Source organism: Diplodia seriata (genome assembly GCF_021436955.1).
Source record: "Diplodia seriata strain FDS-637 chromosome Unknown scaffold_11, whole genome shotgun sequence".
Lineage (NCBI taxonomy): Eukaryota > Fungi > Ascomycota > Dothideomycetes > Botryosphaeriales > Botryosphaeriaceae > Diplodia > Diplodia seriata.
In genome coordinates, this window is record NW_027117318.1 from 1161536 (window position 1) to 1174424 (window position 12889).

The 12889-nt window shown below is 54.9% G+C and overlaps 4 protein-coding genes across 4 annotated transcripts; 3 read left to right on the plus strand and 1 right to left on the minus strand.

The window, feature by feature from the left end:
* Positions 1-1593: 1593 nt before the first annotated feature.
* SLS55_010060 (uncharacterized protein) lies at positions 1594-3833 on the plus strand (the record flags this gene model as incomplete). Its single annotated transcript, XM_066781451.1, has 3 exons — positions 1594-1600; positions 1909-1916; positions 2043-3833. 3 exons carry the CDS (start codon positions 1594-1596, stop codon positions 3831-3833), a joined length of 1806 nt encoding a protein of 601 aa, XP_066628453.1.
* A 1162-nt stretch (positions 3834-4995) lies between these two features.
* Positions 4996-5830, plus strand: SLS55_010061 (uncharacterized protein; the record flags this gene model as incomplete). The annotated part of the gene is given in 2 exon segments (XM_066781452.1): positions 4996-5004; positions 5018-5830. 2 exon segments carry the CDS (start codon positions 4996-4998, stop codon positions 5828-5830), a joined length of 822 nt encoding a protein of 273 aa, XP_066628454.1.
* A 1926-nt stretch (positions 5831-7756) lies between these two features.
* Positions 7757-8296, plus strand: CUP5 (vacuolar ATPase V0 domain subunit c; the record flags this gene model as incomplete). Its single annotated transcript, XM_066781453.1, has 3 exons — positions 7757-7760; positions 7899-8159; positions 8220-8296. The coding sequence occupies 3 exons, from the start codon at positions 7757-7759 to the stop codon at positions 8294-8296; spliced, it is 342 nt and encodes a 113-aa protein (XP_066628455.1).
* Positions 8297-9702: 1406 nt separating this feature from the next.
* On the minus strand, positions 9703-11550 carry SLS55_010063 (uncharacterized protein; the record flags this gene model as incomplete). The annotated part of the gene is made up of 2 exons (XM_066781454.1): positions 9703-11476; positions 11543-11550. The coding sequence occupies 2 exons, from the start codon at positions 11548-11550 to the stop codon at positions 9703-9705; spliced, it is 1782 nt and encodes a 593-aa protein (XP_066628456.1).
* Positions 11551-12889: the final 1339 nt, after the last annotated feature.

The window sequence follows — 12889 nt, forward strand, 5'->3', positions numbered from 1 at the left end:
GGCACAGCGCGGACACGCCCGCTGCGCCGGTGCTGCAGAGCCAGGTCGCGCCTGCGCCCAGTGACTACAAGGGTTTCGTCGCCGGCGTGTTTTCCGGCATTGCCAAACTGAGTGGTGAGCGCCTCTTGCAATTGACTCCGCCCGTTCGACGCTGACATTGCAACAGTCGGCCACCCGTGAGCAGTTCCAATCTCGATTGCGGTATGCCGTGCTGACAAGGCCCCAAAGCTTCGACACCATAAAAGTCCGCCTGCAGACTACCGATTCGACTCACTTCCGCGGCCCGCTTGACTGCCTGCTGCAGACAGTGCGCAATGAGGGCGTACGGGGCCTGTACAAGGGCGCGACGCCGCCACTAGTTGGCTGGATGGCCATGGACTCGCTGTAGGGCGCGCATGCACATATCTCACACATCAAGTCTGACACTGCCGTAGGATGCTCGGTTCGCTTACCGTCTACCGCCGCCTCCTGCGCGAAAACCTCTTCACAACCTACGAGAAGCTTCCGACAGTCGGTCACGGCATGGCTGGCGTTGCGGCCGGTTGGACCGTCAGTTTTATTGCAGCCCCGGTCGAACACGTCAAGGCACGGTTGCAGGTACAATACGCCGCAGATAAGACGAAGCGGCTATACAGCGGTCCGATTGATTGCGCAAAGAAACTGGTACGGTCTTAAAATGCTCAGGTTGCATGTGTATTGTGGGTTGACTTTACTCCTGCAGCTCCGCGGCCATGGGCTCGCCGGTCTTTATCACGGTCTTTCCGCGACTCTCCTCTTCCGCACCTTCTTCTTCTTCTGGTGGGGTTCCTACGACGTCTTTTCGCGCTGGATTTCCAAGAACACAGATCTCTCCACCCCCGCCGTGAACTTTTGGGCCGGCGGACTGTCCGCACAGATATTTTGGATCACGAGTTACCCGTCCGATGTCATCAAACAAAGGATCATGACCGATCCGCTTGGCGAAGGCAGGAAGTTCCCGCGGTGGAGAGACGCGGCGAAGGCTGTTTACAGAGAAAAGGGATGGAGAGGGTACTGGAGAGGCTTCGTGCCCTGTTTCCTAAGGGCGTTCCCGGCAAACGCAATGGCCCTTGTTGCGTTTGAGGGCGTCATGAGATTTCAAGACGCTGGAAACTAGCTTGGAAATCGGCGCAAATCCACAGCCATTGTGCTTGTACAAAATTGAAAGGTAAGCTGATAGACATTCCACTCACGTAGAGGCGCAGAGAGCATTTGGTGTACACTCTCCCCGGATAGACAAAAGGCATAATCTCCGTTCATCGGAAAAACTGTTTTACAGGCTTCCTCACACGTTCTCGCTGTTTCATGTTGTCAAACCTCGCGGTCTTCGATTTTCTTTGTTTTCCTACGTCAATCAAGTGTGCGGACAATGTTCTCTACTTTGTGCAAACAACCTGAAGCGTGCATTTCGCCCGCTCATTATCCACAATGAAACCTGGGCACTTAAGCCTCCCTTGGGTAAGTGGATTTAGAGTCATTTCGTCTGTGACTACATGAGTGCTATCTCATGGTACACAGAATGGTCTTCCCAAGCACACTGTTGATCGCCACACACTAGATTCAGTACGCGACGCTATGACATGTACGTCGTATGTCACTCGCTACAGGACCAAACTCAAACGCCAACAACATGCACGGAGAAGCAGCCTGAAAACATAGCGCGGATTGCTGCAGTCAAGTCAGCTCTGTCTGGCTTTGTTGACTCACCCATCCAAATATGCAGCCTTTCGTAATCACCAGTGTCTTGTCGAACGTCTGCCACATCGGCCTGCTTGTCCAACCTGCAGGTATCCCGTGGTCCCTTGTTTAAGACAAGCAGCGTTGCGCGCAGACCGTTTGCCGCGGATTGTATTTGCCAGATGTCAGGCTAAACGTGAAAGAGTAAAATAGTATTTAAGGTATGTACAGCGGCTCTTCGCTCAAGTTTCGATACCACCTTCAGCGAGATTCTCTTGTTGGAAACTATCAAGCCTTTTACGGAAATTCTTCAGGTGAAATTCGTCCACGCTTTCTTCTTTGACTAGACTGCCCAGGCGAAAATGCCTCCCAAAAAACCTGTCAAAAACGCGGCCCCCTCCTCATCCAACCAGAAGACCCCCTCCTCTTCCAACCAGAAGACGAGTGGTGCAGCCAAAAAGGACCTTCCCTGCCGTCGTTGTGGCAACCCCGATCATCCCGTGAAGGAATGCAAGAAGCAGGTCGACCTGCTAAACCGGACTTCAGAGGAAATCAAGAAACTGGCACCCAACAGGAAGGAAGACAAGTATCCGCCCAAAGCCTGGGTTGGCCTCGGTCCGGTAGAGCGCTTTTTCAAGGAGGCTGACTTCAAGAACTGGATATCGTCTGACGCGGGGAAAGAGCTACGCAAGCAGCAGGCCAGAAAGGACGATTCGGAACATCTTGGATATATCTTCGAGATGAAGATGGAAGATTGGGAGAAGGCGCTCTTTCCAGAGGACAAGTGTCTCCGGTGCAACGCAAAAGATCACAAGTGGCCCATGTGCACGACCCGAGTTTCCTTGAAGCCCACTCGACAGCCGCACGCATGGCCAGGTGAATCGACCGAGGCACGCTTCCGCATGGAGAGGGACTTCAAATCCTTTGTTGAGGGCGCAATCGAACCAAAGCCGCACTCCCAGTTCCTCCTCGTCGATGGCGGAGAGGGTGATCTCATTGGTCATTTCAAACCTGCCTTAGAGCTTCCGGTGGCGTCCGGCATGCCTCCCCCGTTGAACTACGGCCCTCTCTTCGTCGACAATCGCGCGACACTGAGCCCTCAGTTAGACAGCCAGCTGGTCAATTCTGCTGATATGTCCGCAGTTCCCTCCCGACCCGGTTTCGCCGAGATGAAAGGTGGAAAGACGGTGCTGACAAACCATTTCGTTGTTGACCTACCGGATAACTTGCAGCTTTTCAAGTATGCTTTGGCTGGTCAACGTCTCGACGCGAAATCGGCTAGGGGAAAGAAGAAGGAAGAGATGGAACGCTTCATCAAAGACTCGCCGACTTTGAGCTCCTGCCGCGACGACTTTGCCACAGACGATATCTCTTTGATCATTTCCTGGAAGAACTTGTACCCCGAGTTCTCGGATCCAGTTCGCGGCACAATCATGGAACAGCGTACCTTCAAGGATACGAAGAAAGATGAGAAGAGAGTAGTCGAGCTCGTATTTGAGAGGTGCATTGACATCAACTCCCTCAAAAACCATGTGCAGCTTTCCGCAGCCTTTGGCATGGAGTGTGGGCCCGCGATTCAGGCTCTCAACATCCTCCTTCTCAAGGGGGCTGCCGAAGATGCAGAATCGGACTTCGCAACGTTTCGCATTGGAAACAACAGGGTTTTCCGCAAGAACGGTTACGATCCGATGGTTGTCAGAAACCCGAGGCTGGGAAATGATGGATGGCTTCTAGTTTGCCATCGTGGCTATTTCTCGACGATTACGCCCGGTCTCGGTAACATCCTCCTGAACCTGAACATAGCCACCAGCGTGTTCTTCCGGCCCATGAAGCTCGACAAATTCCTCGAATACTCAAAGCTCTACTTTGGCATCCAGGACAATTGGGTGAACAAAGTTGGGAGGCTTCTCCACGGTGTACGGGTATGGATTGTGTATGACCATTCTCAAGACAGTCGAACTCAGAAGGGTTTGATCAGGAAGCAATTGGACGCTTCCTTCCGAATCAAGACAATCAGAGGCTTGGGCCTTCCTCTTGGCCAACAGACTTTCGGGGAAGGTCCCGATAAGAAGACAGTTTTCAAATATCTGTCGGAAGGTAAGACAGAAGCCAGACCGGAAGCCTCCCTCCAGAAGTAACTGACCGTGATTAAAGAATATCCTAACATGATATCGCCCTCACACAGTTCCGCGATTTCTGTGAATCTGGGCACATCGACCAGGCCGCTATGGTACGCTCCGCACACGCTTCATATCTTGGCATACCAACCCTTCCGGCCGAAGCTTTCGGCAGACTTGCAGACCTCTATGATTAATCTTGCATGCAAAGCTCCGGAGGTCAGCAAGAACTTTGTCATCAACGAGGGTCTGAGGTGCATGGCACTTCCTCCCCCTGATCAAGGGGTTTTGGTAAATAATGCCTCCTTTCGGAAGAGACAGCATCAAGATACTAACTTTTGACAGAATCGTGCGGGCATCAACATTCGTCCCAATCTGATGATGGTTCCATGCAGGGAGATTGCTACTCCTACTGTCATCAACCGGAATGCGAATAAACAAGCCGGTAACCTCAACTTGAGCGGGTATAATTGGAACCTGATTCAACGCAGGCATCTTGAAACACCAAGCAACGCTTCGATAGCTCCGGTGATCTACATACACCCCTGGTCACCCGGTAAAGAATCTCCCGACATTGGACAGTTCCATCAGGACTTCATGAACCGTGTCAAAGGATACATGAGCATCCAAACCGGCGCATTCACGCACTATGGCTTCTCCTCGAATTACCTCTTCAAAGAAGATGATTTCCGCAGAGTTCTGTCGAAGGCCGCTGACCGAGCGAAGCTTGTCGTGTTCATCGCTTCTAGGGATCAAGGTTATGAGGAGTTCAAGAAAGTTGCCGATCAGGTCGAAGGTATCCAGTCCATCTGCATCCAAACTGGGAAGTTTGTAAAAAACTACACGGACCAGCATGATACAAGGAAGGCCAACAACTGGAGTAACTACGTCGGCAACGTCTCCATGAAGCTCAATGTGAAGGTCGGAGGCGTCAACCATGAGGTCGTAAATCTGGGAAGGATCTGCCCGGCCGTCACCGGAGAGCTCCCGGTCATGATACTTGGTGCGGACGTGACGCATCCATCTCCTGGAACCGTCGAGGGGTTTCCTTCGATCGCAGCTGTTGTCGGAAGCACGGACAAAGCCTTCGGGAAGTATGGTGGCTCGCTGCGTCTTCAATACCCAGACGGGAACAAGAAGGCTCGAGAAGTGAGTTTCACCATATTGTTTGATATTATCTGGTATGCTAACTGTGGATGCCATAGACGATCATGTCGGGCCTCATGGAGGCTATGGTGCAGGAACGTTTGGACGCCTACAAGAAGGTAAATGGCCAGTATCCTGACAAGATCCTCTACTACAGAGATGGTGTCGGCGAGGGCCAGTACAAGCAGATCAAAGATATTGAAATCTCCGCGATTCGGGACGCATGCAGGGCGTTCTCGAAGAAGGCAGTCAAAATCACTGCTGTCGTCACCACCAAGAGGCACCACACGCGTCTCTATCCCGGCGGTGGCGCCACATGCAGGGAAGTGAACAACAGGGGGCCAAGTTGTCCCAAGAATGTCATTCCTGGAACAACGGTCGAATCGTCGATCGTTTCCCCAGACAAGTTCGACTTCTTCCTAGTCTCGCACGTTGGTATCAAGGGCACCTCCAGGCCTACTTACTACACCGTCATCGAAAACGAGATGGACTTCGACGCGAAGGGGATTCAGAATTTCGTAAGTGTTACCGTACTCGCCACCTATTGGTTCAGATGGCACTCTGCTGCCGATTCTATGGCCGTGGAGCTAATGAATTTCCAGACAAATGCACTTTGTTACACTTACGTGCGCGCCACGATGAGTGTTTCCTACGCTCCTCCGGCTTACTATGCGGACCGTTTGTGTGAGCGAGGGCGGGTCTACTTGAGGCGTTTCTTCGATCCATTATACACCATGCCCACGAGGGTGATTAGCGGACAGACCGTTGACGACTTCGACGCGTTCAAGCGCGATATCACACGGGCGTGGGGCGGAACGGAAAATGCCAACCCGTGGCATAAGAACCTCAACGACACTATGTTCTGGATGTAAGCGAGGAATCATCTAGCATGGCATCGTGGCTGCCGATGATGTGTTTGGGGAGACGAAAGTTGACGTTGGGTTTCCTACCTATTTCTCCTTGCTGTTCTAGACATTTTCTTTCTGTCCGGTACTCTCTAGATTTCCTTCCCTATTTTGGAGCGCGCGGAGTAATCCTGATTGTTCAGGCCCTCCTCCTGCATTTCATGTTTCGTTTGGTTATACGGTATTATCCTGGCTTTTAGACAGTCTTGTCTGAATTCCGTTTCTGGCAAGTTGGGGTCACACTGACGCCAAATGCAAGAACATGAAGCAAACAAAGTCTGTCTTTACTGTTGTACTCATTCCTTTGCGCTTAGTGAAAACGGGTCCGTTAGTGGTTCATAGAGGCACAGCTTAGTATGGATAGAAAGGCACATAAAGCGCAGCGAAAAACGTGATTTTGATTCCGTTGGAAGTCCAATTAAGGATCCAAAGCTGACCCCACAACATAGGACGGGTGAATACACCTACGCCCGCGTCTATTCTTTCATCTTTTCCACCTTGACGCTAGTCCAGTGCAATCCACTCGGAGCCCCAACTTTCCTCCATGTCCTTCAAGCACGCACAATGAACCCATAGATGTCATCGGAAATCGGCGGTAAAAGGAAATTTAGATCATCAGTCTCTCGACCTTGTCCTTGAGGGTGCGGATCTGGCCCATGAGGTCGGAAGCCTGAGGAACATGTTAGCGCGAGTCTCTGGCGCACACAAGATACCAAAAAATTTCTTACCTCGTTGGTGGTGATGGAGGCAGCGATGACGGCGCGGGAGACACCGCAAGCACGGCCAAGAGCCATCTTGGAGGGGACGTAGACGTAGGGAACGTTCTTGTCCTCGCACAGAAGGGGCAGGTGGAGCAGGATGGCGAGAGGGGAGGTGTCGGCGGCGAGCACGATGACCTCGGAGACACCGCGGTTGAGGGTCTTGGTGGCCTCGTTGGCACCCTTCTTCAGCTGGCTGTAAGGCTGTCAGAAAATCGGCCGGCTTGCATCTTCTGCGGTCGCATGCACTCACCGGTAGTGGGAGCACTGTTGCACCAGGTCGAGGATTTCCTGCGAGAGGGCGGCGTCGGCGACGGGCCAAGCGGCGGACTGGTCAGACATTTTGACGGTGGGGGATCGCTGTGCGGAATCGAGCGGGGTGCTGAGCAAAAGGGTTCCTTTCCGGAGATCGCCCTTTTGGGATGCGCGTGGCAGAAGATTTGGAGAGTTGGAGGTGTGGCTTTGCGTCACCCAAAGGCGAGCGAAAAAAGTTCCAGCACCGCGAGCCCCGAGCTCGGGCCACGACTTGTGCCGCACGTGACGCCGAGAAACACGGCCCAAGTCTGCATGGACAGCACCTGCAACCACACCAAGCGCACCTCGCCCGTCGAGACATCATCGCCATCTCCCGCATCTCCATCTCCCCCATCTCCGCCCCGTCCACCCAGCTCCAGCTGCCCTTCACCCCGCTCGAACAGCCTCATCTCCACGAGTGTCTTTGCTCCCACCACCGTCGCAATGGCCACCGATCTCTGGTACGTCGCACCGAGCTCAGCTTCAGGACAGCTTGAGATGCCGCTGCCCGCTGTTCCCCAGCCGCTTCATCATCTCCACTGTGCCTAGCAGCTCCCCCCCACCCTCTCTGAGCCGAGCCATAGCTAACGCCCGCCTCCTGCAGCCCCGTCTATGCTGTGAGTGCTCCCCAGCGTCTGCGTCGTCATGCGGACACCACACCGCCCGCGCGGCCGCCTGCTGCAAACGGCCTTCTCCATCTCGCCCACACCTGCCAGAGGGCCCAGTGCTGACCTGACACGCACAGCCCTTCTTCGGCGCGATGGGCTGCACGTCAGCCATCGTCTTCACCTGCTTCGGTGCCGCCTACGGTACCGCCAAGGCCGGCGTTGGTATCTCCGCCATGGGTGTTCTCAGGCCCGACCTGATCGTCAAGAGTATGGCTCCCTCCACATCCGCCGCACGCCCCCGCATCTCGCCACTCTGGATGCCGCGGCCCTCCCGTCCGACCAAGAGAGCTTTGGGCAGCTGACACGCGCGCACAGACATTATCCCCGTCATTATGGCTGGTATCATTGGTATCTACGGTCTGGTCGTGTCCGTCCTGATCTCCAACGGCCTGCAGCAGAAGAGCGCCCTCTTCACCAACTTCATCCAGCTCGGTGCTGGTCTGTCCGTCGGTCTGGCCGGTCTCGCCGCCGGCTTCGCCATCGGTATCGTTGGTGATGCTGGTGTCCGTGGTACCGCCCAGCAGCCCAGGCTGTTCGTCGGAATGATTCTGATTCTCATTTTCGCCGAAGTTCTGGGTACGTTCTGCTCCGATTCCACACTGCTGTTGAGCTTTGATGCTGACGTGACTTGTGCAGGTCTGTACGGTCTCATCGTCGCCCTGCTCATGAACTCCCGCGCCGACCAGGGTGTCGTCTGCTCTTACGACTCCTAAATTGCTTCGCCCCCGCTTGGTGAACACAGATCCGGCAGCACGGTCAATTACACTGCACGGATGACGGGGGTCTAAGCAAGCGCACTTGACGAACGCGAAAAAGCGACGGCACGAAGAACCTGAATTCGGCCGGAATGAACGACTGTCGGAATGAATGTACGTGGGAAGCAGGCTCTCTCGCGCGAGCGCGAAACCGGTCCCTCTGCAAAACGTAATACATGGGAGCTTCCGGGCGGCACTTTCTGAGCACCATGTTGTATGTTGATAACTTTTCTTTGGAACCATCGGATGTTCTTTTTTGGGATGGGCGGTGTACGCAAGTAGATAACGGGCGCAAAATCATCTCCTTACAACTCGTGTGTCTTCTCCTTGTCATCATCTTTGTGTGAACATCTTGGAGGCGGGAGGGTGAAGGGGATGCGGTGTTTCCTGTATGTTTTTCCCTCAGGGCATCTCGCCGTGTACGTCATCAGCTTGATCATCATTTCGAAAAATTTCCCAAACATTTTATGTTTCCTTGGAAAAGGAAACGCTGCTGATGGTCGAAATCTCAAGTGGTCGTTCGTCCAATCTCGATCTTCCATCTGTCTTTCACATGGCGTTTTCCATTGTTGTTCTTTTGGTGTTTCTTCTTGGTGCCGAGCCCGCAGGCCGGCGGCTTACGGACCCGTCCGTCGTCCATCAGATGACCATCCTTTCCCACCTTTTCTCCCCCCCCTCCTTCGGCTAAGGTTGTGCTTACTGCCCAAGTGGCAATTGGTGGTGGTGGTGTTGTGCGAAGACCCTGCTGCGTGTACGGGGTAAGTTTTGCCGACTCTATGCTCTCAAGGGCCACTAATTACTTACTTATTCATCGTGCTTCGGCGCGCTGTGTCTCTGGTCGTGGTGTTGATGTATGCGTACCGTTTGCGATTTGGGAGCTCTTTCTATTTTCCGTTCTTGATTTTACAACTTGATGATGATGGGCTTGCAACTACTTATGGTGGCGAGATTCCGTCGTGTCGCCACCGGCGCTTCTTACCTTTGAAACTCCTACTTATAGACTGCAGTGTTGAGCAGACTATCGGACGTTGCGTTCAGTTCGCTACACACTCTCGACTCAGGAAAGAGCAAAGGGCGACAGTGGATATCACGAGCAACCAAAAAACAACGATTTCATCACGCACTGGGAAAGCAGTTGATGAAATTAGTAGGAAATCAGTCAATACTCCATTGATTGACCATGTCGGCCTGGGACAGGTCGAGAAGGGAAACCCTCCAGCTAAGAAGCTACTCTACAATGCGTTCACCACCAGCAGCGGTAACCTTGACCGTGGAAATAACGATTCAGCGACCGTTGTTCGGGAAGGTTAGAAGACAAAAGGAAAGTGGATGACATGAAGAAGAAGGGAAGAATTCAGCGTTCTTCAGCGGAAGAAGAAGTCATTGTACTCCTTCTCGTCCACCGACTCGGCGCCGCTCTTGTGCTTCTTCAGCCTCTTGGCCTCGTCCTCATCCTTCATCTTCTTTTCCTTGCTTTCCTTGATAGCCGCATACTTTGCAAACAGCATCTCCAACACGGCCGGGTCCATGTCGAGCAGACGAGTAGCCAAGTCAAGATCGCCCTGGACAGCACCGACACGGCGGGCGGCGCCGCACGCCTCGTGCTGCTTGGCGACGAAGGCGAGGCCGAGCAGGCAGATGCACGAGACTAGGGCAACGGCGAGCACGGCATCGGCACCCATGACGCGCGGGCGCAGGCGGCGCAGCTCAGCGAGGCGCAGCTGGGCGATGCGCGCATCAAGGACGTCCTCGAGTGGGGACGGCGATGAGGAGGGGTGGTAGTGGTTGCCGTGGTGGTCAAGTGCGTATTCGGCAATGGCCCAGTCGATGAAAGCGGCGGCGACACTCTCGGCGCGCGGGCCTTGGACCACGGTGCAGCTGAGGGTGTTGTTAAGAGTGCGTGCGCAGACCTTGTAGCCGATGAAAGGGGAGTTGACGTTGGGGCTTTCGAGGCGCGCACTAAGGACGGTCGAGGCTGCCGCGTCATCAATCGCAGCGAGGGTTGCATCCTTATCCGTGGAGGCGTTGGCCTCGCCGACGACGGGGACGGAGCGCGTCGAGAGGAAGGCGGGGTGAGAAGGCCACTGCGCGAAGCCGCAGTTGGTACAGCTGTCGGCACAGGATCTGTAGAGCGAGGTGCTGTCCAAACCACCACAGGAGAGAGAGCCGTTGCCGGGGCACGGAGCGTCGCAGTTGCCGAGGAAGCCAACCACGGGCAGCGTCTCAGGCTTGGGATCCGACACGGAGCAAATGCATTGGCCCGCGTGGAGGGCAAACCAGGCAAAAGTGGTGTTGGAGTACTCTTTGCACCGGGACATGCACCAAGCAGGCGTGAGAGAGGGGTCGCCTCCCACATTCACAAGGCCCTGGCTGCTCTGATTGATGTTGCCGCCCATGCCGAACGGATCGCCAGAGGTCGAACAGCCCTCATACTGCCAACCGTAGTCGGTGAGGTCCTCATTGCTGGTCTGATAGTCGGTAATGTTCGGCGGAGGGGCCCCGCTGCAGTCCTGCTGGCGCTTGCCGATCCCATTTGAGATTGGATGGCAGCTGGGGAGGGCGGCGACCTGGTCGATGGGCTCATCCACACGACCAGGAACCTTGCAGTCCATGCACTGGTCGGCGTCGTATTGGGTAAGAGCTGGGCACGTGGTCGCAATGTCACCCGTCTCGGAGTCCGTGCAAGTGTCGATGGCGGTCTGGAGCGCTCGCGTGTCCCAACCATTGACGAAGACACCCTGGAAGCCATAACCGGTGGTATCTCCAGTGGAGAAAATAAGTTGGTCATGGGGCCTTGGATGCCTCAGATTAGAAGAGTCGAACTCGAAGTCATACCGCAGCGTCATAACCCGGACAGGATGGGTCGAAGGGCACTTGCCGTCCTTGTCGTAAGACATGTGCGGGAAGTCATCCGAAGTGACGTTGTAACCGTCCCAACAGGAGGGAAAGCTAACACTGGCGACGACGGTGATGCAGTGTTCGGGCATGTTGGGAGAATCGACGTTGGTGCCATTGCAGCGGAATGAGATGGCATTGGCCACGTCGTCTCCAAACGAGCTGCGCCTCGAAGTGACGCCGGCAACCATGGTGAGGCCTTCGGGGAAAGGCTTGATGGCCTCCGAGATGTCGCGGATTTGACTAGCGAGATTCAGTAGCAACACTGTTCAGAGGCGGCTTGTCGACTCACGTGTAGGTGATGTTGACGCCACCATCCTGCACGGAAGTGTAGATCGGGCCAGAGGAGCCGTATGCGACCGAGTACAGCTGCGGGACCAGGTAGCTCGACTTGTCTTGCTTTACGGTGCAAGACGAGCAACCGGCTTGGCGAGTGGCAGCGAAGTCCATAGTAAAATTGATGCCCGAGCCACCGACGACGCGCTGAACGTGATCCGAGACGGCGCCGGGACTGAGGACGGGATCGATGCGCTCACGAACGACGGTGCCGTAGCAGGGCATCTTCCAGAAGCCCTGGGCCAGCATCGGAAGCAGGCCCACAAGGGCGACCAAGAGAGTGAGGATCTTCATGGTGAGGCTGATCACCGGAAGAGAGTGTGTTGGGAGTGAACCGAACGGGTTGGATGAAAGGGTGAAGGTGAAGCCGAAAGGCAACAAGGGACGGAGAGGTTGAGGGAGGAAGAGAGGAAACGGGCGGCGGGGGAGGGTCTATATATATATGCGGCCCGGACGAACGTCGGCACCAAGTGGCGGCTCAGCAAGTTGGGAAGGCACGATGGCTTTGGGAAGGAGCGGAGGGTGTCCGCAGGTGAGGTGCTTCACCGGGGCAACGCCAGCGCAACTGCTCTATCCAGAAACTTCCACTTGGTCGAGCACAAGGACCCCCACCATTCAACCGCTAGCTCACCGGCTACACATATCTTCACGTCCTTCCGAATGCCTCGAATGCAGACGACCCGCAAGGCGACAACGCCAGCATCACGTCCAGCGCACTCGCTTTCCGGCAGAAGATCGAGCGCGCACAACACATTCGCGAGCTGGACTATGCGCAACACCGTCACAACGACATGCGTCGAGATCACGGTGCGCAGGAAGTCGGCGACGTAGAGAGTCACTGCTTCAGTCTGTCTGGGCACTGAGTCGCGGGTCCGTGAATATATCGCGCTGCTTTTACTCCGTGAGCATAAATTACCCACGGTCTGGTTGTACGAAAACTCCCTGGCTTCGCAGAACACCGCCATTGAAAACCTTCAGCCATTCGTTTATTGGAGAGATTCAAGCAAGACTGCGGTGGAACCTGCGCCCCAAACGCAATGTCTCTCCCCTCTCGCATTCCAGAGCTACGCCTTTCTAGCCCCGCACTGAATCCTCCTGCAGTAGCTGCTTTCGCGCATGACCAGCCCGCGTTGCAAAGCCAAAGAGCCGCGTCCATCTACTTGTTCAGTGCAGTATGTTGCAACAGTACATCAGGATGCTTTTTCGAGTACCGCCCGCGTCATACAGGCTAGTGATCCTGTTGTAGCAGTGCGGCTGATGCTTTGGTGCGGTAACACCACACAGTCTCTTGTGATACCAGAGTAAGCCCAGCCTGCCGCG